The sequence below is a fragment of the Passer domesticus genome, unplaced genomic scaffold (genome assembly GCF_036417665.1).
Source record: "Passer domesticus isolate bPasDom1 unplaced genomic scaffold, bPasDom1.hap1 HAP1_SCAFFOLD_150, whole genome shotgun sequence".
Taxonomy (NCBI): Eukaryota; Metazoa; Chordata; class Aves; order Passeriformes; family Passeridae; genus Passer; species Passer domesticus.
Genome location: NW_026989940.1, coordinates 13,652 through 38,108, shown reverse-complemented (window position 1 = coordinate 38,108; position 24,457 = coordinate 13,652). Strand labels below are relative to the sequence as shown.

Genomic DNA, 24,457 nt, shown 5'->3' with positions numbered 1-24,457 from the left:
GGGAAAAAAAATTGACCACAAAATTCAGGGGAAAATTGGGGGGAAATCTGTGAAAATTGGGGAAAAATCTGGGAAAAACTGGGGAGAATTTGGGGGGGGTGCCGTGTTAACTTATTTTGGGGGGGGGGTCCCGTGTTTATTTTGGGGGTATTTCCCCGTGTTTATTTATTTTGGGGAGGGGTCCCGTGTTTATTTATTTTTTGGATGTTTTCCATGTTTATTTATTTTTGGGGCATCTCGGTGTTCATTTTTGGGGGGGTCCCGTGTTTATTTATTTTTGGGGAGGGGTCCCCGTGTTTATTTATTTTTGGGGGGGGGTCCCATGATTATTTTTTGGGGGTCCCGTGTTTATTTATTTTTTGGGGGGGGTCCCGTGTTTATTTATTTTTTTGGATGTTTCCCGTGTTTATTTGTTTTTGGGGAGGGGTCCCCGTGTTTATTTATTTTTGGGGGGGTCCCGTGTTTATTTTGGGGTATTTCCCCGTGTTTATTTATTTTTGGGGAGAGGTCCCCGTCTTTATTTATTTTATTTTTTATGTTTCCCGTGTTTATTTATTTTTTGGGGGGGTCCCGTGTTTATTTATTTTTTGGATGTTTCCCGTGTTTATTTATTTTTTTGGGGGGGTCCCGTGTTTATTTATTTTATTTTTTATGTTTCCCGTGTTTATTTATTTTTTATGTTTCCCGTGTTTATTTATTTTTTTGGATGTTTCCCGTGTTTTTTGGTTTTTTTTGGGGGGGGTCCCCGGTTATTTTTGGGGGGGGTTTCCCCCCTCCGGAGCCTCCCGCGCGGAGTCCCCGCTGACGTCACGTCTGGTTGCCACGGCAACCCCCGAATCCGGCGACCTTGACGGGGGGAGTCCGCTCTGAGCTCATTTGCATCTCATTTGCATCGCGACCCTCCGGCGCCCCCCGGCGGCGAACGCGGGAATTGCAATTTTTTTTATTTTTAATTTTTTGGGGGGGTTTTTTTGGGGGCGATTTCGGGCGATTTCGGGACTCGCACGCGATCGTAAAAGTCCGGGTGGGTTTTTATTAATTTTTTTTAAAGGGGAGGGGGCGCGCGCGATGACGTCACCCCCGAACAGAGAGGGGGAGGGGGAGAAAAAAATAAACAAAAAACAAACAAACAAACAACCCGCCCCGAAATCTCCGGAAAAAAACCCAAAAAACCGGAAAAATTAAAAAATAAAACCCAGCCCTGCCCCCCCCACCACGAACCCCCCCCCGACCCAAACCGAAATCATTAATTAGAATAATTAATTAACAACCGCCCCGCCCCCTCCCCTCCCCTCCCCCCTCCCCCCCCGGGAAGGCACAGTGCAAATTTGGGGGGGGGGGGGGGCGTCAAATTTGGGGGGGGGGAGGGGTTAAATCCGGATTTGGGGGGGGGGGTCGTCGCCCCCTCCCCCCCCCCCCTCAATTCCCGCCGCGCGCACGGCGCACAAGGCGGGGGGGGGGAGGGGGAAAGGTGGGGGAGGGGTTTTTAAGGTGGGGGCGACCCCCCCCCCGTCCACCGCGGGGGGCTGGGGGGGGGCGGGGGCGGGGGGAGGGGCGGCCCCCTCCCCCACCCCCACCGCGGGGGGGGGGGCGGGGGGCGTGGCGCGCAGCGCTTGGATGCGGCGGCACTCGGGGCAGACGCGCACGTGCGCGCAGGGCGGGGGCGGGGCCGGGGTCGCCCCTCCCCCTCCCCCACCCCCTCCCCCACCCCCCACAACCTCGGGGTGCGCCCCCTCCCCCCACCCCCGAGTAGAGCTTCCCGTTGCTGAAGCGCATCTCGCGCAGGGCGGGGTGGGGGTGGGGCTGGTGGTGGGGGGTGGTGTGGGGGAGGGGCGGAGGATGAGGAGGGGGCGCCCCCGGCCCCCGAATTTGTGGGGGCGGCGGCGGCGGCGCGCGCGGGGGCGGCGGCTGCAGGAGACGGCGCGGCGCAGCTCCCGCAGCATCTCCGAGCACAGCGAGATCTGGGGGAGGTTTTTTGGGGTTTTTTTTGGGGTGAATTCCGGCCGTTTTGGGGCTGTCCGCACCCCTCCCCCTCCTCCTCTTCAAATGGGGACCCCCCCCCGCCCGCCCCGCCCCGCGTGGAATGTTCCAGATGGTTCGGGATGTCCGGGATTTTTTTTGGGGGGTTCAAATTCATCGGGGTGACCCCAAACCCCTTCTGGGATCACGCTGCACATTCCATGGAGACCCCTCCCCAAAAATTCCACTGAATTCTGCCCCCCAGCCCCACTCCCCCACCCCTAATTCCCCCCAAAATTCCCCCCAAATATTCTCCAAATCGCCCCCCCAAAATTACCCCCCCCAAAATTCCCCCCACATCCCCACCCCAAACTCCCCCAAATTCCCCCAAATTCCCACCCTAAATCCCCCCAAATTTCTGCCCAAGGTTCCAAACTTTTATCCCCAAAATTCCCCCAAATCTTTGCCCCAAAATTCCCCCAAATTCCCCCCAAAATCCGAAACCTCTCTCCTCAAAACTCCCCAAATCCCCACCCTAAATTCCTCTCAAATTTCCCCCAAATTTCCCCCAAATTTCCCCCAAATCTTTGCCCCAGAATTCCACAAAATTCCCCAAATTCCTCCGACAATTCCCCCCAAAATCCCCCAAATCTTTCCCTCAAAATTCCCCCAAATCTTTGCCTCAGAATTCTCCCAAATTTTCCCCAGAATTCCCCCCAAATCTTGCCCCAGAATTCCCCCAAATATTTTCCCCAGAATTCCCCCAAAATTCCCATAAAATTCCCCCAAATCTTTGCCCGATTTCTCCCAAATTTCCCCCAAAATCCCCCAAATCTTTCCCCCAAATCTTTGCCCCAAATTCCCTTAATTCCCCCAAAATCCCCCAAATTCCCCAAAACTCCCCCAAAATTTCCCCCAAAATTTCCCACAAATTTCCCCCAAATTTCCCCCAAAATTCCCCCAAAATTCCAAATGTTTTCACCCAAATTCCCCAAAATTTCCCCCAAAATCCCTGAAATTCCCTAAATTCCGCCCCAAAATCCCAAATGTTTTCCCCCCAAATTCCCCAAAACTCCCCCAAAATTTTCCCCAAAATTCCCCCAAATCTTTGCCCCAGAATTCCCACAAAATTCCCCCAAAATTCCCCCAATTCCCCCAAAATTCTCCCAAATCTTTGCCTCAGAATTCTCCCAAATTTTCCCCAAAATTCCCCCCAAATCTTTGCCCCAGAATTCCCCAAAATTCCCCCCAAAATCCCCCAAATTCCCTAAATTTCCCCCCAAAACTCCAAATGTTTCCCCCCAAACCTCCCAAAATTCCCCCAAATCCCCCACCCCAAATTCCCCCAGCCCCGCCCCCCGGCCCCTGGCCCCGCCCCCCGGGCCCGGCCCCACCTCCTCGGTCTCGGCCGAGCGCCGCGTGGACCAGACGAACTCCATGACGGCCACCAGGATGGCCACGACCAGGCCGCACACCAGCACCACGAAGATGCCGCCGATGTTCTCCATGCCCAGCCCTGGGGGCGCGCGGGGACACGCGGGGACACGGGGGGACACGGGGGGACACGGGGGGCACAACTCAGCTCCGCTTGGTCAACCCAAGTCAACACAACTCAACCCAACTCAACCCAACCCAACTTGGTCAACACAACTCAACCCAACTCAACCCAACCCAACTTGGTCAACACAACTCAACCCAACCCAACTCAACCCAACCCAACTCAACTTGGTCAACACAACTCAACACAACTCAACTTGGTCAACCCAACTCAACTCAACCCAACCCAACTCAACCCAACTCAACCCAACTCAATCCAACTCAGCTTTGCTTGGTCAACTCAAGTCAACCCAACCCAACTCAACTCAACTCAACTTGGTCAACCCAACTCAACCCAACTCAATCCAACTCAGTTTCGCTTGGTCAACCCAAGTCAACACAACTCAACACAACTCAACCCAACTCAACCCAACCCAACCTGGTCAACACAACTGAACCCAACTCAACCCAACTCAACATCACACGGTCAACTCAAGTCAACACAACTCAACCCAACACAACTTAAATGGTCAACCCAACCCAACTCAACCCAACTCGAATTGGTCAACACAATTCAACCCAACTCAATCCAACTCAACCCAACCCAACCGATCAACCCAAACTGGGCCGAGCCAACCGGGGCCAGCCCCACCCAACCCAACCGAAGCCACGCCCACCTTTGGCGCGGTGATCCTCCTCCTTGGGGCAGTGCCCCCCTTCCCACCACTTCCTCTTGAGGATCTCCAGCCGGTTGTTCTCCTGCAGCTGCAGGATGGCCAGCGTGATCTCGTCGCGGAACGGCGACCCTGCCAGAGGAGGGGACGAGGGACACGACACCGGGGGGGAGGTCCCACCTGCTTTCCCGGGGAGGGGGGGGGGCGGGAACCCCACCCCGGCCCCGCCCCGGCCCCAGCCCCGCCCCCCCGGCCCCGCGGTACCCAGCGGCATGCCGATGCCGTAGCCCTTGGTGTCCAGCAGCCCCCCGATCTGCGTCAGGTTGCAGTTGTGGCGCCGGTGGTACTCGTTCATGGTGGACTCCAGCAGGAAGGGCGTACTTGGAGTTGAGGACAGCGCGCGATGCCTTCCTCCGTGCTCTTGACGAAGACGCTGGGCTGCTTGGAGTGCATGTAGTTCCACATCCGCTGGTAGGTCTGGTAGCGCGAGTTCTGGCGGGGGCGGCGGCGGGAGACGGGCTTGGGGGGGGGCTGCGGGGGCTGGGGGGGGCTGGGTTGGGTGGGGTTGGGTTGGGGTGGGTTGGGTTGGGTTGGGATGGGTTGGGTTGGATTGGGTTGGGTTGGGTTGGGTTGGGATGGGTTGGGTTGGGTGGGTTGGATTGGGTTGGGTTCAATGGGTTGGGTTGGGTTCAATGGGTTGGGTTGGGTTGGGTTGCATTGGGTTGGTTTGTGTTGGATTGGATTAGATTTGAGTTGGATTGGGTTGGCTGGGTTGGGTTGAGTTGGATTGGGTTGGGTTGGATTGGGTTGGGTTGGGTTGATTTGGGATGGGTTGCATCGGATTGGATTGAATTGGGTTGGGTTAGGTAGATTGGGCTGGGTTGGGTGGGTACGTTGGGTTGAGTTGGGATGGGTTGGATTTTATTGGCTTGAGTTGGGATGGGATGGGTTGAGTTGGATTGGGTTGGGGATGCATTGGGTTGAGTTGGATTGGGTTGGATTGGATTGGATTGGATTGGATTGGATTGGATTGAATTGGGTTGGGTCAGGTAGATTGGTCTGGGTTGGGTTGGGTTGGGTTGGGTTGGGTGGGTAGGTTGGGTTGGGGTGGGTTGGGTTGGATTGAGTTGGGTTGGGTTGGGATGGGTTGGATTTTATTGAGTTGGGTTGGGTTAGGTAGATTGGGCTGGGTTGGGTTGGGTGGGTACGTTGGGTTGAGTTGGATTGGGTTGGGTGGGTTGGGTTGAATGGGGTTGAGTTGGGTTGGGATGAATTGAGTTGGGATGGGTCAAGTTGGGTTGGGTTGGGTAGGGTTGGTAGAGTTGGGTTGGGTTGGATTAGGTTGGGGTGGGTTGGGTTGGGTTGAGTTCGATTGGGGTGGGTTGACTGCTTGATTGGTTGGGTTTATTGATTGGGTTGGGTTGATCCATTGGTTGGACTGATTTATTGGTTGGTTGGGTTGATTGATTGATTGATTGATTGGTCCACTGGGTTGATTGGTTGGGTTGGTTGACCGGGTTGGGTTGATCTATTGGTTGATTGGGTTAAATGATTGGATGGATTGGATTGATTGATTGATTGATCAAGTTGATCGGGTTCACTGACTGACTGATTGATCGATCGGGTTGGGTTGGGTTGGTTGGTTGAGTTGCTTGGGCTGATTAATCATTTGATTGAGTTAAATGACTGGATGGATCGCCTTGATTGATCGACCAATGGGGTCAATTGATCGACCGATGGGGTCGATTGATTGATCGATCAACCAGGCTGACCGAATCGATCCATCGATCGGCTGCCGCGGCCCCTGACCTGGAAGAAGGTCATGGTGGAGCCGGCGTGGATGGTGCCGTACTCGATGTTGGTCTGGTCGGCGAGGTCGTCGGCCGACTCCACGGGCACCTCCATGCGCTGCACGGTCAGGAACGCCGCCAGGTTGGCCGTGTACGACGAGATGATGATGAGGGTGAACGCCCACCTGCGGAGGGGCGGGGTCAGGGGCGGGCGGGGCAGGGGGGGTCAACACCTGGTGGGGGGGGGGGAGAGACCCCCAGGGTCGGACCCGAAACGGCCCCAAAAATCCCCCCAAAAAATCGCATAGAACGGAAAAATCATGCCAAAAATGCCAAAACTTTACAACAAAATGCAAAGAAATTAAGGCAAAAAATCCCCAAAAAGGTTGCCCCAAAGCCCACAGAAATTACCCCAAAAATCCCCAAAAAAAATCACTGGAAACCCCAAAGAAATCATGCTAAAAATAAAAAAAAAAATACACTGAAAGCCTTATAAATCATCCCAAAAATGCCAAAAATTTACAACAAAATGCAAAGAAATTAAGGCAAAAAATACCCCAAAAAGTTACCCCAAACCCCACAGAAATTATCCCCAAAAATCCAAAAAAAATCACCCCAAAGCCCACAGAAATTACCCCGAAAATCCCCAAAAAAATCACCGGAAACCCCAAGGAAATTACCCCAAAAATCCTGAAAAATTTACACCAAAATGCAAAGAAATTAACCCAAAAAAATCCCCCCAAAAAGTTACCCCAAAGCCCACAGAAATTACCCGGAAAATCCCCAAAAATTTAAACCAAAATGCAAAGAAATTAATACAAAAAATCCCCAAAAAGGTTACCCCAAAGCCCACAGAAATTACCCCGAAAATCCCAAAAAACAATCACCTGAAACCCCAAGGAAATTACCCCAAAAATCCCCAAAAATTTACACCAAAACGCAAAGAAATTAAGGCAAAAAATCCCCCAAAAAAGTTACTCCAAACCCCACAGAAACTACCCCCAAAATCCCCAAAAAATGACCCCAAAACCCACAGAAATCACCCCCCAAAAAAGGAAACCCCAAAGAAATCATGCTAAAAATAAAAAATCAGCCCAAAAATCCTACAAAAATCAGCCCAAAAATCCCAAAAAAAATCCCCCCAAAAATCCAAAAAAAATCACCCCAAAACACACAGAAATTACCCCGAACACCCCCAAATTCCCCCAAAATCCCTCCCAAACCCCCCAATCCCTCCCAATCCTCCCCAAACACCCCCAAAACCGCCCAAATCCCCCCGAAATCCCCCCAAATTTCGGGGGTGCTGACCAGATGCACCCCAAACCTCCCCAAATCCACCCCAAATCCACCCAAAACCTCCCCAAATCCCCCCTAAACTTCCTCAAACACCCCCAAAACCTCCTCAAACACCCTCAAACAGCCCCAAATCCACCTCAAACACCCCCAAAACCTCCCCAAACACCCCCAAATCCTCCCAAACCCCTCCCAAACCACCCCAAATTCCCCCTAAATCCTCCCCATACACCCCCAACACCCCCACAAAACCCCCCATAAATCTCCCTCTAATCGCCCCAAATCCCCTCAAATCCCCTCAAATTGCCTCGAACACCCCCAAAACTAGCCCAAAATCCCCCCAAATCCTCTCAAACCCTTCCCAAACCTCCCCAAAACCCCCCAAAACCCCCCAATCCCTCCCAAATCCTCCCCATACACCCCCAATACCCCCACAAACCCCCCACAAAACCCCATCAAATCACCCCAAATCCCCCTCTAATCACCCCAAATCCCCCTCAAATCCCCCAAAACACCCCAAAACCCCCTCAAATCCCCCTGAAACATCCCCAAATCCTCTCAAACCCCTCCCAAATCCTCTCAAACCACCCCAAATGCCCCCCAAACCTCCCCATACACCCCCAATACCCCCACGAAACCCCCACAAATCCCCATAAAATCGCCCCAAATCGCCCCAAATTCCCCCAAAATCCCCCCGAATTTGGGGTGCTGACCAGACGCCGCTGACGCAGCGCGTGGAGAGGGCGCGGGGCAGCGCCTCGGCGCCCTGCTGCAGGAAGCCCCCCTCCCCAAATCCCCCCAAAACCGCCCCAAATGCCCCCAAACCTCCCCAAATGCACCCCAAACCTCCCCAAATCCACCCAAAACCTCCCCAAATCCCCCCTAAACTTCCTCTAACACCCCCAAAACCTCCTCAAACACCCTCAAACACCCCCAAATCAACCTCAAACACCCCCAAAACCTCCCCAAACACCCCCAAATCCTCTCAAACCCCTCCCAAACCACCCCAAATTCCCCCCAAATCCTCCCCATACACCCCCAACACCCCCACAAAACCCCCCATAAATCCCCCTCTAATCGCCCCAAATCCCCTCAAATCCCCTCAAATTGCCTCGAACACCCCCAAAACTCGCCCAAAATCCCCCCAAATCCTCTCAAACCCTTCCCAAACCTCCCCAAAACCCCCCAAAACCCCCCAAATCCCTCCCAAATCCTCCCCATACACCCCCAATACCCCACAAAACCCCCACAAAACCCCATCAAATCACCCCAAATCCCCCTCTAATCACCCCAAATCCCCCTCAAATCCCCCAAACACCCCCAAAACACCCCCAAAACCCCCCCAAATCCTCCCAAACCCCTCCCAAACCACCCCAAATGCCCCCCAAAGCTCCCCATACGCCCCTGAAACCCCGCTAAAACCTCCGCGAATCGCCCCAAATCACCCCAAATCCCCCCAAATCCCCCCAAAATCCCCCCGAATTTGGGGGTGCTGACCAGACGCCGCTGACGCAGCGCGTGGAGAGGGCGCGGGGCAGCACCTCGGCGCCCTGCTGCAGGAAGCCCCCCATCCCAAATCCCCCCAAAACCGCCCCAAACGCCCCCAAACCTCCTCAAATGCACCCCAAACCTCCCCAAATCCACCCCAAATCCACCCAAAACCTCCCCAAATCCCCCCTAAACTTCCTCTAACACCCCCAAAACCTCCTCAAACAAACACCCTCAAACAGCCCCAAATCCACCTCAAACACCCCCAAAACCTCCCCAAACACCCCCAAATCCTCTCAAACCCCTCCCAAACCACCCCAAATTCCCCCCAAATCCTCCCCATACACCCCCAACACCCCCACAAAACCCCCCATAAATCCCCCTCTAATCGCCCCAAATCCCCTCAAATCCCCTCAAATTGCCTCGAACACCCCCAAAACTCGCCCAAAATCCCCCCAAATCCTCTCAAACCCTTCCCAAACCTCCCCAAAACCCCCCAAAACCCCCCAATCCCTCCCAAATCCTCCCCATACACCCCCAATACCCCCACAGACCCCCCACAAAACCCCATCAAATCACCCCAAATCCCCCTCTAATCACCCCAAATCCCCCTCAAATCCCCCAAAACACCCCAAAACTCCCCCAAAATCCCCCTGAAACATCCCCAAATCCTCTCAAACCCCTCCCAAATCCTCTCAAACCACCCCAAATGCCCCCCAAAGCTCCCCATACACCCCCAATACCCCCATTAAACCCCCTCAAATCCCATCAAATCACCCCAAATCCCCCTCAAATCCCCCAAACACCCCCAAAACTCCCCCAAAATCCCCCCAAATCCTCCCAAACCCCTCCCAAACCACCCCAAATGCCCCCCAAACCTCCCCATACACCCCCAAACCCCCACGAAACCCCCACAAATCCCCATAGAATCGCCCCAAATCTCCCCAAATCCCCCCAAATCCCCCCGAAATCCCCCCGAATTTGGGGTGCTGACCAGACGCCGCTGACGCAGCGCGTGGAGAGGGCGCGGGGCAGCACCTCGGCGCCCTGCTGCAGGAAGCCCCCCTCCCCAAATCCCCCCAAAACCGCCCCAAACACCCCCAAACCTCCCCAAATCCACCCCAAATCCACCCAAAACCTCCCCAAATCCCCCCCTAAACTTCCTCAAACACCCCCAAAACCTCCTCAAACACCCTCAAACAGCCCCAAATCCACCTCAAACACCCCCAAAACCTCCCCAAACACCCCCAAATCCTCTCAAACCCCTCCCAAACCACCCCAAATTCCCCCCAAATCCTCCCCATACACCCCCAACACCCCCACAAAACCCCCCATAAATCCCCCTCTAATCGCCCCAAATCCCCTCAAATCCCCTCAAATTGCCTTGAACACCCCCAAAACTCGCCCAAAATCCCCCCAAATCCTCTCAAACCCTTCCCAAACCTCCCCAAAACCCCCCAAAACCCCCCAATCCCTCCCAAATCCTCCCCATACACCCCCAATACCCCCACAAACCCCCCACAAAACCCCATCAAATCACCCCAAATCCCCCTCTAATCACCCCAAATCCCCCTCAAATCCCCCAAAACACCCCAAAACTCCCCCAAAATCCCCCTGAAACATCCCCAAATCCTCCCAAACCCCTCCCAAACCACCCCAAATGCCCCTCAAAGCTCCCCATACGCCCACGAAACCCCGCTAAAACCTCCGCGAATCGCCCCAAATTGCCCCAAATCCCCCCAAAACCCCCCAAAATCCCCCCGAATGTGGGGGTGCTGACCAGACGCCGCTGACGCAGCGCGTGGAGAGGGCGCGGGGCAGCACCTCGGCGCCCTGCTGCAGGAAGCCCCCCATCCCCAAATCCCCCCAAAACCGCCCCAAACACCCCCAAACCTCCCCAAATGCACCCCAAACCTCCCCAAATCCACCCCAAATCCACCCAAAACCTCCCCAAATCCCCCCTAAACTTCCTCTAACACCCCCAAAACCTCCTCAAACACCCTCAAACAGCCCCAAATCCACCTCAAACACCCCCAAAACCTCCCCAAACCCCCCCAAATCCTCTCAAACCCCTCCCAAACCACCCCAAATTCCCCCCAAATCCTCCCCATAAACCCCCAATACCCCCACAAACCCCCCACAAAACCCCATCAAATCACCCCAAATCCCCCCGAAACACCCCAAAACCCCCCAAAATCCCCCCGAAACATCCCCAAATCCTCTCAAACCCTTCCCAAACCCCCCCAAATCCTCCCAAACCCCTCCCAAACCACCCCAAATGCCCCCCAAACCTCCCCATACACCCCCAATACCCCCACGAAACCCCCACAAATCCTCATAAAATCGCCCCAAATCGCCCCAAAACCGCCCAAATCCCCCCGAAATCCCCCCGAATTTGGGGTGCTGACCAGACGCCGCTGACGCAGCGCGTGGAGAGGGCGCGGGGCAGCACCTCGGCGCCCTGCTGCAGGAAGCCCCCCTCCCCAAATCCCCCCAAAACCGCCCCAAATGCCCCCAAACCTCCCCAAATCCACCCAAAACCTCCCCAAATCCCCCCTAAACTTCCTCTAACACCCCCAAAACCTCCCCAAATCCCCTCAAATCCTCTCCAACCCCTGCCAAACCTCCCCAAAACCCCCCAAATCCCTCCCAAATCCTCCCCATACACCCCCAAAACCCCCACAAAATCCCCTCAAATTGCCCCAAATCCCCCCCAAACACCCCAAAACCCCCCGAAATCCCCCTGAATTTGGGGTGCTGACCAGACGCCGCTGACGCAGCGCGTGGAGAGGGCGCGGGGCAGCACCTCGGCGCCCTGCTGCAGGAAGCCCCCCATCCCAAATCCCCCCAAAACCGCCCCAAATGCCCCCCAAACCTCCCCAAATGCACCCCAAACCTCCCCAAATCCACCCCAAATCCACCCAAAACCTCCCCAAATCCCCCCTAAACTTCCTCAAACACCCCCAAAACCTCCTCAAACACCCTCAAACAGCCCCAAATCCTCCTCAAACACCCCCAAAACCTCCCCAAACACCCCCAAATCCTCTCAAACCCCTCCCAAACCACCCCAAATTCCCCCTAAATCCTCCCCATACACCCCCAACACCCCCACAAAACCCCCCATAAATCCCCCTCTAATCGCCCCAAATCCCCTCAAATCCCCTCAAATTGCCTCGAACACCCCCAAAACTCGCCCAAAATCCCCCCAAATCCTCTCAAACCCTTCCCAAACCTCCCCAAAACCCCCCAAAACCCCCCAATCCCTCCCAAATCCTCCCCATACACCCCCAATACCCCCACAAACCCCCCACAAAACCCCATCAAATCACCCCAAATCCCCCTCTAATCACCCCAAATCCCCCTCAAATCCCCCAAACACCCCCAAAACACCCCCAAACCCCCCCAAATCCTCCCAAACCCCTCCCAAACCACCCCAAATGCCCCTCAAAGCTCCCCATACGCCCACGAAACCCCGCTAAAACCTCCGCGAATCGCCCCAAATTGCCCCAAATCCCCCCAAAACCCCCCAAAATCCCCCCGAATGTGGGGGTGCTGACCAGACGCCGCTGACGCAGCGCGTGGAGAGGGCGCGGGGCAGCACCTCGGCGCCCTGCTGCAGGAAGCCCCCCATCCCCAAATCCCCCCAAAACCGCCCCAAACACCCCCAAACCTCCCCAAATGCACCCCAAACCTCCCCAAATCCACCCCAAATCCACCCAAAACCTCCCCAAATCCCCCCTAAACTTCCTCTAACACCCCCAAAACCTCCTCAAACACCCTCAAACAGCCCCAAATCCACCTCAAACACCCCCAAAACCTCCCCAAACCCCCCCAAATCCTCTCAAACCCCTCCCAAACCACCCCAAATTCCCCCCAAATCCTCCCCATAAACCCCCAATACCCCCACAAACCCCCCACAAAACCCCATCAAATCACCCCAAATCCCCCCGAAACACCCCAAAACCCCCCAAAATCCCCCCGAAACATCCCCAAATCCTCTCAAACCCTTCCCAAACCCCCCCAAATCCTCCCAAACCCCTCCCAAACCACCCCAAATGCCCCCCAAACCTCCCCATACACCCCCAATACCCCCACGAAACCCCCACAAATCCTCATAAAATCGCCCCAAATCGCCCCAAAACCGCCCAAATCCCCCCGAAATCCCCCCGAATTTGGGGTGCTGACCAGACGCCGCTGACGCAGCGCGTGGAGAGGGCGCGGGGCAGCACCTCGGCGCCCTGCTGCAGGAAGCCCCCCTCCCCAAATCCCCCCAAAACCGCCCCAAATGCCCCCAAACCTCCCCAAATCCACCCAAAACCTCCCCAAATCCCCCCTAAACTTCCTCTAACACCCCCAAAACCTCCCCAAATCCCCTCAAATCCTCCCAAACCCCTCCCAAACCTCCCCAAATGCCCCCCAAACCTCCCCATACACCCCCAAACCCCCACGAAACCCCCACAAATCCCATCAAATCACCCCAAATCCCCCTCTAATCCCCCAAAACACCCCAAAACCCCCTCAAATCCCCCTGAAACATCCCCAAATCCTCTCAAACCCCTCCCAAATCCTCTCAAACCACCCCAAATGCCCCCCAAAGCTCCCCATACACCCCCAATACCCCCATTAAACCCCCTCAAATCCCATCAAATCACCCCAAATCCCCTTCTAATCACCCCAAATCCCCCTCAAATCCCCCAAACACCCCCAAAACTCCCCCAAAATCCCCCCAAATCCTCCCAAACCCCTCCCAAACCACCCCCAATGCCCCCCAAAGCTCCCCATACGCCCCTGAAACCCCGCTAAAACCTCCGCGAATCGCCCCAAATCGCCCCAAATCCCCCCAAATCCCCCCGAAATCCCCCCGAATTTGGGGTGCTGACCAGACGCCGCTGACGCAGCGCGTGGAGAGGGCGCGGGGCAGCACCTCGGCGCCCTGCTGCAGGAAGCCCCCCACGGGGAACCAGAGGCTGTTGCCCAGCGTGTACTGGTTCTGCAGCAGCCCCGGGCGCTCCCGCAGGCACGGGTGCGGGTTGTACCACTCGTACGGGCTCAGCCTGGGGGGCACAAAGGAGGGTCGGGACCCCCCCCCCGGTGTGGGGGGGGTGGGGGGGACCCGTGGGTGAAGCCCCCCAAATCGTTTGGGGTTGGGCCAAATTAATTTGGGACCAGCATGAATTAATTTGGGACCGCCCCGAAGCCACCTAGGATTACCTGGACCCAGCTGGGACCACCCCTAATTAATTTGGGACCACCCCTAATTAATCTGGGACCACCCCAAAATAATCTGGGACCACCACAAATTAATTTGGGACCACCCCAAAATAATCTGGGACCACCCAAAATTAATTTGGGACCACCCCGAACCCACCTAGGATTACCTGAACCTCCTTTGGGACCACCCAAAATTAATCTTGGACCACCCCTAATTAATCTGGGACCACCCCTAATTAATCCGGGACCACCTTAAATTACCCTGAGACCACCCCTAATTAATTTGGGACTATGCCAAACCCACACGGGTCACCTGAACCTCCTCTGGGACCCCCCAAATTAATCTGAGACCACCCCTAATTAGTCTGGGACCAGCACGAATTAATTTGGGACTACCCCTAATTAATCTGGGACCACCCCAAAATAATCTGAGACCACCCCTGATTAGTCTGGGACCAGCACAAATTAATCTGGGACCACCCCAAAATAAATCTGGGACCACCCCAAATTAATTTGGGACCGCCATGAATTAATTTGGGACCACCCCGAACCCGTTTGGGACCACCTCAAAATAATTTGGGACCACCCCAAATTATTCTGAGACCACCCCTAATATAATGTGGGACCGCCACGAATTAATTTGGGGCCACCCCGAACCCATCTGGGACCTCCCCAAAATAATCTGGGACCACCCCTAATTAGTCTAGGACCACCTAAAATAAATCTGGGACCACCCCAAAATATTCTGGGACCACCCTAAATAAATCTGGAATCACCCCAAATTAATCTGGGACCACCCCTAATTAATCTGGGACCACCCCTAATTAGTCTGGGACCAGCACGAATTAATTTGGGACCGCCCCGAACCCATTTGGGACCACCCCAAATTAATCTGGGACCACCCCAAATTAACCTGAGACCACCCAAAATTAATTTTTTGGGAGCTGTTTTCTTTGGGGGAGTTTTCCCTGGATTTTTGCCTCCTCCCTGCCGCTCCTCCCTCCCTTTATTTTGGGGCCGTTTTTTGGGGTGTCCCCCCCAGTTCTGGGGCCCCATTTTGGGGTGTCTTCCCCCAATTCTCAACCCCATTTTGGGGCATTTCCAGTTTTTTTGGGGGGAGTTTTCCCTGGATTTTCGCCTCCTCCCTCCCTTTTTTGAGGCCGTTTTTTGGGGTGTCCCCCCCCCCAATTCCGGGGCCCCATTTTGGGGTGTCCCCCCCCAATTCTCGATCCTGTTTTGGGGCGTTTTCGGGGGTTTTTTGGGGGGAGTTTTCCCGGGATTTTTCCCTCCTCCTTGCCGCTCCTCCCTCCCTTTTTCGGGGCTGTTTTTTGGGGTGTCACCCCCCAATTCTCAGCCCCATTTTGGGGCATCCCCCCCCAATTCTTGACCCCATTTTGGGGCGTTTCCAGGGTTTTTTGGGGGTGTTTTCCCGGGATTTTCGCCTCCTCCCTCCCTTTTTTTTGGGGTGTCCCCCCCAGTTCCAGGGCCATTTTTTGGGGTGTCTCCCCCCAATTCCGGGGCCCCGTTTTGGGGCGTCCCCCCTCACCTGGCGGCCAGGAAGAGCACGCAGCTGACGGCCAGGTAGGCCAGGAGCATGAAGAGCCACACGGCCGGCGAGAAGGGGTCTAGGAAGGAGAAATACCCCGGCTTGCGGCCCTGGGGGGACGCCGAGTGAGACCCCCGCGCTGGCAGCGGGCCCGGAGACCCCCCTAAAACTGCGTGAAAACCGCCCCGAAAATGATCCAAAACTGACCCCAAAACTGCCCCGAAACTGAGAGAAAACTGCCCCAAAAGTGACCCTAAAACTGCATGAAAACCGCCCCGAAACTGACCCCAAAACTGACCCGAAACTGACCCCAAAAACTGACTCAAAACTGAGAGAAAACTGGCCCAAATCTACCCCAAAAATGACACAAAACTGACACAAAAAATGACCCCAAAACTGAGAGAAAACTGCCCCAAAACTGAGACAAACCTGGCCAAAAACTGAGAGAAAACTGCCCCAAATCTACCAAAAACTGACCCTAAAACTGCCCCAAAACTGGCCCAAAAAAACTGCCCCAAAACTGAGAGAAAACTGCACCAAAACTGAAAGAAAATTGAGAGAAAACTGCCCCGAAATTGACCCCAAAAACTGCCCCAAAACTGCCCCGAAACTGACCCCAAAAATTGCCCCAAAACTGAGAGAAAACTGCCCCAAATCTACCCCAAAACTGACCCCAAAACTGCCCCAAAACTGACCCTAAAACTGACCCAAAACCAAAATGAAACTGACCCAAAACCAACCTGAAACCAACCTGAAACAAAAACTGCCCCGAAACTGCCCTGAAACCAAAACCGACCCAAAACCAAAAAACCACCCCAAACCCCAACGCCATAAAACCCCATAAAACCACACAAAAACCCCATAAAAACCCCAAATCCTATAAAAACCCTATAAAAAACCTACAAAAACCCCAAATCCCATAAATCCCGTACCATGTGCACGCAGTAGTGGATGCTGATGCCCAGACCCCAAACCCCAAACCCCAACCTCAGAAAACCCCAGAAAATGCCATAAAAACATACAAAAACCTCATAAAAACCCCAAATCCTATAAAAACCCCGCAAAACCCACAAAAACCCCAAACGCCGTACCATGTGCACGCGGTAGAGGATGCTGATGCCCAGACCCCAGACCCCAACCCCACAAAACCCCTTAAATCCCTATTAAAACCCCATAAAACCCCATAAAAACCCCCAAAAACCCCAAATCCTATAAAAACCCTACAAAAACCCCACAAAAACCCCAAATCCCATAAATCCCGTACCATGTGCACGCGGTAGAGGATGCTGATGCCCAGACCCCAGACCCCAACCCCAGAAAACCCCACAAAAACTCCATAAAACCCCACAAAAAACCCATAAAAACCCCAAATCCTATAAAAACCCTAAAAAAACCCCACAAAAACCCCAAACCCCGTACCATGTGCACGTGGTAGAGGATGCTGATGCCCAGACCCCAAACCCCAAACCCCAACCCCAGAAAACCCCTTAAATCTCTATAAAAACCCCATAAAACCCCATAAAAACCCCAAATCCTATAAAAACCCTACAAAAACCCCACAAAAACCCCACAAAAACCCCAAATCCCGTACCATGTGCACGCAGTAGAGGCTGCTGATGCCCAGACCCCAGATCCCAACCCCATAAAGCCCCTTAAATCCCTATAAAAACCTCATAAAACCCTACAAAAACCCCCAAAAAACCCCAAATCCTATAAAAACCCCACAAAAACCCTACAAAAACCCCAAATCCCGTACCATGTGCACGCGGTAGAGGATGCTGATGCCCAGCGTCATGAAGGGCTTGCTGAAGTCGATCACCTTCTCCCGCTCGGCCGTGATGGTGAAGGCGGCCACCGCCAGGTCGGCTTTCTGGGGACCCCAAAAAAACCCCAAAAATGGGGGTCAGGGACCCCAAAAAAATACCCCAAAAACAGGGGGTCAGGGACCCCAAAAAAATACCCCAAAAAACCCCAAAACGGATGTCAGAGACCCCAAAAAAAAACCCCAAAAAAAACCCAAAACAGGGGGTCAGGGACCTCAAAAAAAATACCTCAAAAAACCCCAAAACGGGGGTCAGAGATCCCAAAAAAAACCCCGAAAACGGGGGTCAGAGATCCAAAAAAAAACCCCAAAAACGGGGGGTCAGAAACCGCCAAAAAACGGGGAGTCAGAGATCCCAAAAAAACCCCAAAAACGGGGGGTCAGGGACCCTAAAAAAACCAAAAAAAAAACCCCAAAAACGGGGGTCAGAGATCCCAAAAAATCCTAAAAATGGGGGATCAGAGACCCCAAAAAACCCCCCCCAAAACGGGGATCAGATACCCCCAAAAAAAAAATCCAAAAAAAACCCCAAAAAAAGGGGGATCAGGGACCTCAAAAAAAACCCAAAACCAGGGGGTCAGGGACCCCAAAAAAACCCAAAAATGGGGGTCAGGGACCCCCCAAAAAAAACCCCTAAAATCCTGAAAAACGGAGAGTCAGAGATCCCAAAAAATACCCCCAAAAAAAACCCCCAAAAAAACCCCAAAATAGGGGTCAGAGACCCCAAAAAAAAAACCAAAATGGGGGGTCAGGACTGGGATGGGATTTCCCTTATGGGATTTTTCCCTATGGGATTTTCCCAATGGGAATTTTCCCTATGGGATTTTCGTTTTGGGATTTTTCCCTTATGGGATATTCTGTACAGAATTTTCATTATGGGATTTCCTTTATGGGATTTTCCTTACGGTTTTTTTCTTGTGGGGTTTTCTGTATGGGATATCCATTATGGGATTTCCCTTACGGGATTTTTCCCAATGGGATTCTCCTTATGGGATTTTTTTCTATGGGGTTTTTCTTTATGGGATTTTTCTCTATGGGGTTTCCGTGCTGGCCCCGTACCCGGTTGATGAGCTCGCCCACCATGCTGGTCCAGGAGCCGCTGGGCTCCTTATGGGATTTCCCTTATGGGATTTCTGTTACAGAATTTTCGTCTATAGGATTTCCTCTATGGGGTTTTTCTCTACGGGGTTTTTCCCTTATGGGGTTTTTCCGTTGTGGGGTTGTTCCCGTACCCCGGTTGATGAGCTCGCCCACCATGCCGGTCCAGGAGCCGCTGGGCTCCTTATGGGATTTCCCTTATGGGATTTTCATTACGGGATTTTTCTCTATGGGATTTTTCCCTATGGGATTTTTCTTATGGGGTTTTTCCCAATAGGATTTTCCTTATGGGATTTTTCCCAATGGGAGTTTCCTTATGGGATTTTTCCCAATGGGATTTTCCCAATGGGAATTTTCCCAATGGGATTTTCGTTTTGGGATTTTTCCCTTATGGGATATTCTGTACAGAATTTTCATTATGGGATTTCCTTTATGGGATTTTCCTTACGGTTTTTTTCTTGTGGGGTTTTCTGTATGGGATATCCATTATGGGATTTCCCTTACGGGATTTTTCCCAATGGGATTCTCCTTATGGGATTTTTTTCTATGGGGTTTTTCTTTATGGGATTTTTCTCTATGGGGTTTCCGTGCTGGCCCCGTACCCGGTTGATGAGCTCGCCCACCATGCTGGTCCAGGAGCCGCTGGGCTCCTTATGGGATTTCCCTTATGGGATTTCTGTTACAGAATTTTCGTCTATAGGATTTCCTCTATGGGGTTTTTCTCTACGGGGTTTTTCCCTTATGGGGTTTTTCCGTTGTGGGGTTGTTCCCGTACCCGGTTGATGAGCTCGCCCACCATGCCGGTCCAGGAGCCGCTGGGCTCCTTATGGGATTTCCCTTATGGGATTTTCATTACGGGATTTTTCTCTATGGGATTTTTCCCTATGGGATTTTTCTTATGGGGTTTTTCCCAATAGGATTTTCCTTATGGGATTTTTCCCAATGGGAGTTTCCTTATGGGATTTTTCCCAATGGGATTTTCCCAATGGGAATTTTCCCAATGGGATTTTCGTTTTGGGATTTTTCCCTTATGGGATATTCTGTACAGAATTTTCATTATGGGATTTCCTTTATGGGATTTTCCTTACGGTTTTTTTCTTGTGGGGTTTTCTGTATGGGATATCCATTATGGGATTTCCCTTACGGGATTTTTCCCAATGGGATTCTCCTTATGGGATTTTTTTCTATGGGGTTTTTCTTTATGGGATTTTTCTCTATGGGGTTTCCGTGCTGGCCCCGTACCCGGTTGATGAGCTCGCCCACCATGCTGGTCCAGGAGCCGCTGGGCTCCTTATGGGATTTCCCTTATGGGATTTCTGTTACAGAATTTTCGTCTATAGGATTTCCTCTATGGGGTTTTTCTCTACGGGGTTTTTCCCTTATGGGGTTTTCCTTGTGGGGTTGTTCCCGTACCCGGTTGATGAGCTCGCCCACCATGCCGGTCCAGGAGCCGTTGGGCTCGGGCGCCCCGTAGAGCCCGTCCTCCACCAGCTTGATGTGGAAGCGGAACTTGAGCAGCGCCGCCAGCTCGCGCAGCATGTCCACGCAAAAGCCCTCGTAGCGCTCGGGGCCGCCCGCGCCGCCCACCCGCATCACGTACGGGTTCTCCTGTGGGGTCACGTTTGGGGTTTGGGGTCAGTTATTGGGGTTTGGGGTCAGTTATTGGTGTTTGGGGTCAGTCATTGGGGTTTAGGGTCAGTTATCGGGGTTTGGGGTTTGGGAATGGTCACTGCAGTGTCCACGCAAAAGCCCTCGTAGCGCTCGGGGCCGCCCGCGCCGCCCACCCGCATCACGTACGGGTTCTCCTGTGGGGTCACGTTTGGGGTTTGGGGTCAGTTATTGGGGTTTGGAGTCAGTTATCGGGGTTTGGGGTCAGTTATTGGGGTTTGGGGTTCGGGAATCGGTGTCCACGCAAAAGCCCTCGTAGCGCTCGGGGCCGCCCGCGCCGCCCACCCGCATCACGTACGGGTTCTCCTGTGGGGTTTGGGGTCAGTCATTGGGGTTTGGGGTCAGTAATTGGGGTCACATTTGGGGTTTGGGGTCAGTTATCGGGGTTTGGGGTCAGTTATCGGGGTTTGGGGTCAGTTATCGGGGTTTGGGGTCAGTTATCGGGGTTTGGGGTCAGTTATTGGGGTTTGGGGTTTGGGAATCGGTGTCCACGCAGAACCCCTCGTAGCGCTCGGGGCCGCCCGCGCCGCCCACCCGCATCACGTACGGGTTCTCCTGGAATGGGGGATTTGGGGTTTGGGGTCAGTTATCGGGGTTTGGGGTCAGTTATCGGGGTTTGGGGTCAGTCATTGGGGTTTGGGGTCAGTTATTGGGGTTTGGGGTCAGTTATCGGGGTTTGGGGTTTGGGAATCGGTGTCCACGCAGAACCCCTCGTAGCGCTCGGGGCCGCCCGCGCCGCCCACCCGCATCACGTACGGGTTCTCCTGTGGGGTTTGGGGTCAGTTATCGGGGTTTGGGGTCAGTAATTGGGGTCACATTTCAGGTTTGGGGTCAGTTATTGGGGTTTGGGGTTTGGGGTCAGTTATCGGGGTTTTGGGGTCAGTTATCGGGGTTTGGGGTTTGGGGTCAGTTATCGGGGTTTGGGGTCAGTCATTGGGGTTTGGGGTCACATTTGGGGTTTGGGGTTTGGGGTCGGTCAGTGGGGTGGGAGAATTTGGGGAGAAACCACTGGGGAAATCGATTGGGATCAATGGGATCAATGGGGGATCAATGGGGAAATCGATGGGAAATCAATAGGGATCAATGGGGGATCAATGGGGATCCCAAATGGAGACCCTGATGGGAACCAGTGCTCCCAATTCCCTCCCAGTTTATCCCAGTCCCTCCCAGTTTAACTGAATCCCTTCCCAGCCTATTCCAGTTTATCCCAGCCCCTCCCAGTCCCTCCCAATCCCCTCCCAGTATAAACCAGTCCCCTCCCAATCCCCTCCAATCCCCTCCTATTCCCCCCAATCCCTCCCAGTCCCTCCCAGTATAAACCAATCCCCTCCCAATCCCCTCCCAGTTTATCCCAATCCCCTCCCAGTCCCTCCCAGTCCCCAGTCCCTCCCAATCCCCTCCCAGTCTCTCCCAGTCCCTCCCAGTCCCCCTCCCAGTCCCCCCCAGTATAACCCAGTGCCTCCCAGTTCATCCCAGTATAAACCAGTCCCCTCCCAATCCCCTCCAATCCCCTCCAATCCTCCCCCAGTCCCTCCCACTCCCCTCCCAGTCCCTCCCAGTCCCTCCCAGTCCCTCCCAATCCCCTCCCAGTCCCCTCCCAGCCCCTCCCAGTCCCTCCCACTCCCCCCCAGTCCCTCCCAGTATAAACCAGTGCCCCCCAGTGCCCCCAGTGCTGACCAGTATGGTGGTGATGATGAGGGTCTTGTTGGCCAGGCTGTCCGAGGCGTTCAGGGCCAGCGTGGCCTCGTCCATGGCCAGCGTCCGGTTCGAGAACCACACGCCCACCTGGGGGCGGGGCCAGGGCGTCAGGGGCGGGGCCACGGAGTCAGGGGCGGGGCCACAGAATCAGGGGCGGGGCCACAGAGTCAGGGGTGTGGCCACGGTGTCAGGGGCGGGGCCACAGAGTCAGGGGCGGGGCCACTTAGGGGTAAGGGGTGGGGGGGCCTGGGGATCAGTCAGAGGTCAGTGGTCACCCAATGGTCATTCAGGGTCACTCAGTGGTCACTCAAGGTCACTAAGGGTCAGTAAGTGGTCAGTGGTCACTCACAGTCACTCAGTGGTCACTCAGGGGTCACTCAGGGTCACTCAGTGGTCACTCACTGGTCAGTGGTCACTCAGGGTCACTCAGTGGTCACTCAGGGGTCACTCAGTGGTCACTCAGTGGTCACTCAGGATCAGTCAGTGGTCACTCAGGGTCATTCAGGGGTCACCCAGTGGTCACTCAGTGGTCATTCAGGGGTCACTGGTCAGTGGTCAGTGGTCACTCAGTGGTCACTCAGGGGTCACTCAGGGTCACTCAGTGGTCAGTGGTCAGTGGTCACTCAGGGTCACTCAGGGTCACTCAGTGGTCACTCAGGGGTCACTGGTCAGTGGTCAGTGGTCACTCAGTGGTCACTCAGGGTCACTGGTCAGTGGTCAGTGGTCACTCAGGGTCACTCACCTCCCGGTGCCCGTCCCGGCCCTTCTCCAGCACCCTCAGGCTGTAATTCGTGCGCTGCCCTTTGCTGTTGAACTCCACGCGCCCCGTCAGCCCGTCGTACTCCACCTGGAACGCGCCCAAAATGCCCCGAAAACACCCCAAAAATGCAGCCAAAATATACCCAAAATACACCCCTAAAGACACCAAAAATACCCCAAAAATACAGCCAAAATATACCCAAAATGCAGGCAAAATCCTCCCCAAAATCCCCCTCAAAATCCACCAAAAATACCCCAAAAATACAGCCAAAATATACCCAAAATACACCCCTAAAGACACCAAAAACACCCCAAAAATACAGCCAAAATATACCCAAAATGCAGCCAAAATCCTCCCCAAAATCCCCCTCAAAATCCACCAAAAATACCCCAAAATACAGCCAAAATATACCCAAAATACAGCCAAAATATACCCCTAAAATCACCAAAAATGCCCCAAAATACAGCCAAAATATACCCCTAAATACACCGAAAATACCCCAAAACACACCCCCAAAAACACCCCAAAATCCACCCAAAAATACATGCAAAACACCCCAAAAAATACCCCTAAAACCACCCCAAAAATACACCCAAAACACAGTCAAAAATACCCTAAAATATACAAAAAATACCCCAAAATATACCACTAAAAACACCAAAAATACCCCAAAACACGCACCCCCCAAAATATCCCAAATCCACCCAAAAATACCTGCAAAACACCCCTAAAAATACACCTAAAAATACCCCAAAAATACAGCCAAAAAATACCCCAAAATACACCCCCAAAAATTCACCCCGGAATACCCCAAAATCCACCCAAAAAAATCCACCCTAAATTCCACCCAGAATGCCCAAAAATCCCCCCAAAATACCCCAAAAATACCAAATTGGAGCTGTTGTTTTTGGGGTTTTTTGGAGTTGTTGTCCAGTTTGTTTTCGGGGTTGTTTTTGGGGTTGTTTTTGGGGTTTTTGGGGACTTTTTTCAGGGTTGTTTTGGGGTATTTTTGTGGTTGATTTTTTGGCTGTTTTTGGGGTTGTTTTCGGGGTTTTTGGGGTTGTTTTGGCGGTTGTTTTTACAGTTTTTTTGGGGGGTTTTGGGGTTGTTTTTGGGGTTGTTTTCAGGGGGTTTGGGGCTGTTTTCAGGATTGGTTTTGGGGTTGTTTTCGGGGTTTTTTTCAGGTTGTTTTGGGGTATTTTTGTGGTTGATTTTTCTGTTGTTTTTGGGGTTGTTTTTACAGTTTTTGGGGGCATTTTTGGGGTTGTTTTTGGGGTTGTTTTTGGGTGGTTTTTTTGGGTTCTTTTCAGAAGTTTTGGGGTTGTTTTCAGGGTTTTTGGGGTTGATTTTGGGGTTGTTTTTCGAGGGTTTCTTGGGGTATTCCCGCCAGGTTTTTAGGGTTGGTTTTGGGGTTGTTTCTGGGTTTTTTTGGGGGGTTTTTGGGGTTGCTTTCAGGGTTGTTTTGGGGTTTTTTTTGTGGTTGTTTTTTGCAGGGTTTTTTGGGGTTGTTTCTGAGGGATTTTTTTTAGGGTATTTCCACTAGGTTTTTGGGGTTGTTTTTAGGGGTTTTTGAGGTTGTTTTGGGGGTTTTTTGGGTCATTTTTGGGGTTGTTTTTGGGTTGTTTTGGGGGTTGTTTTCAGGGGGTTTAGGGCTGTTTTCAGGATTGGTTTTGGGGTTGTCTCCGGGGTTTTTGGGGTTGTTTTTAGGGGTTTTGAGGTTGTTTTTGGGTTTTTTGAGGTTGTTTTTGGGGTGTTTTAGGGGGGGTTTTGAGGTTGTTTTGGGGTTTTTTTGGGTCATTTTTGGGGTTGGTTTTGGGGTTGGTTTTGGGGTTGCTTTTGGGGTTGGTTTTGGGGTTGTTTTTATGGGTTTTTGAGGTTGTTTTGGGGGTTTTTGACGTTGTTTTTGGAGTTGTT

The 24,457-nt window shown here is 53.3% G+C and overlaps 1 protein-coding gene across 1 annotated transcript in view; it reads right to left on the bottom strand.

Annotated features, from left to right (window-relative positions):
• Window positions 1-1,013: 1,013 nt before the first annotated feature.
• GRIK5 (glutamate ionotropic receptor kainate type subunit 5) overlaps window positions 1,014-24,457 on the bottom strand; it is a 36,967-nt gene continuing 13,523 nt past the window's right edge. The window contains 13 exon segments of the mRNA XM_064406176.1: window positions 1,014-1,961; window positions 3,354-3,475; window positions 4,173-4,301; window positions 4,434-4,542; window positions 4,544-4,564; window positions 4,566-4,661; window positions 5,979-6,144; window positions 13,621-13,794; window positions 15,498-15,607; window positions 17,254-17,367; window positions 19,831-20,025; window positions 21,763-21,870; window positions 22,526-22,630. Coding sequence (XP_064262246.1) covers window positions 1,371-1,961; window positions 3,354-3,475; window positions 4,173-4,301; window positions 4,434-4,542; window positions 4,544-4,564; window positions 4,566-4,661; window positions 5,979-6,144; window positions 13,621-13,794; window positions 15,498-15,607; window positions 17,254-17,367; window positions 19,831-20,025; window positions 21,763-21,870; window positions 22,526-22,630 — 2,040 coding nt within the window. The 3' untranslated portion in view covers window positions 1,014-1,370.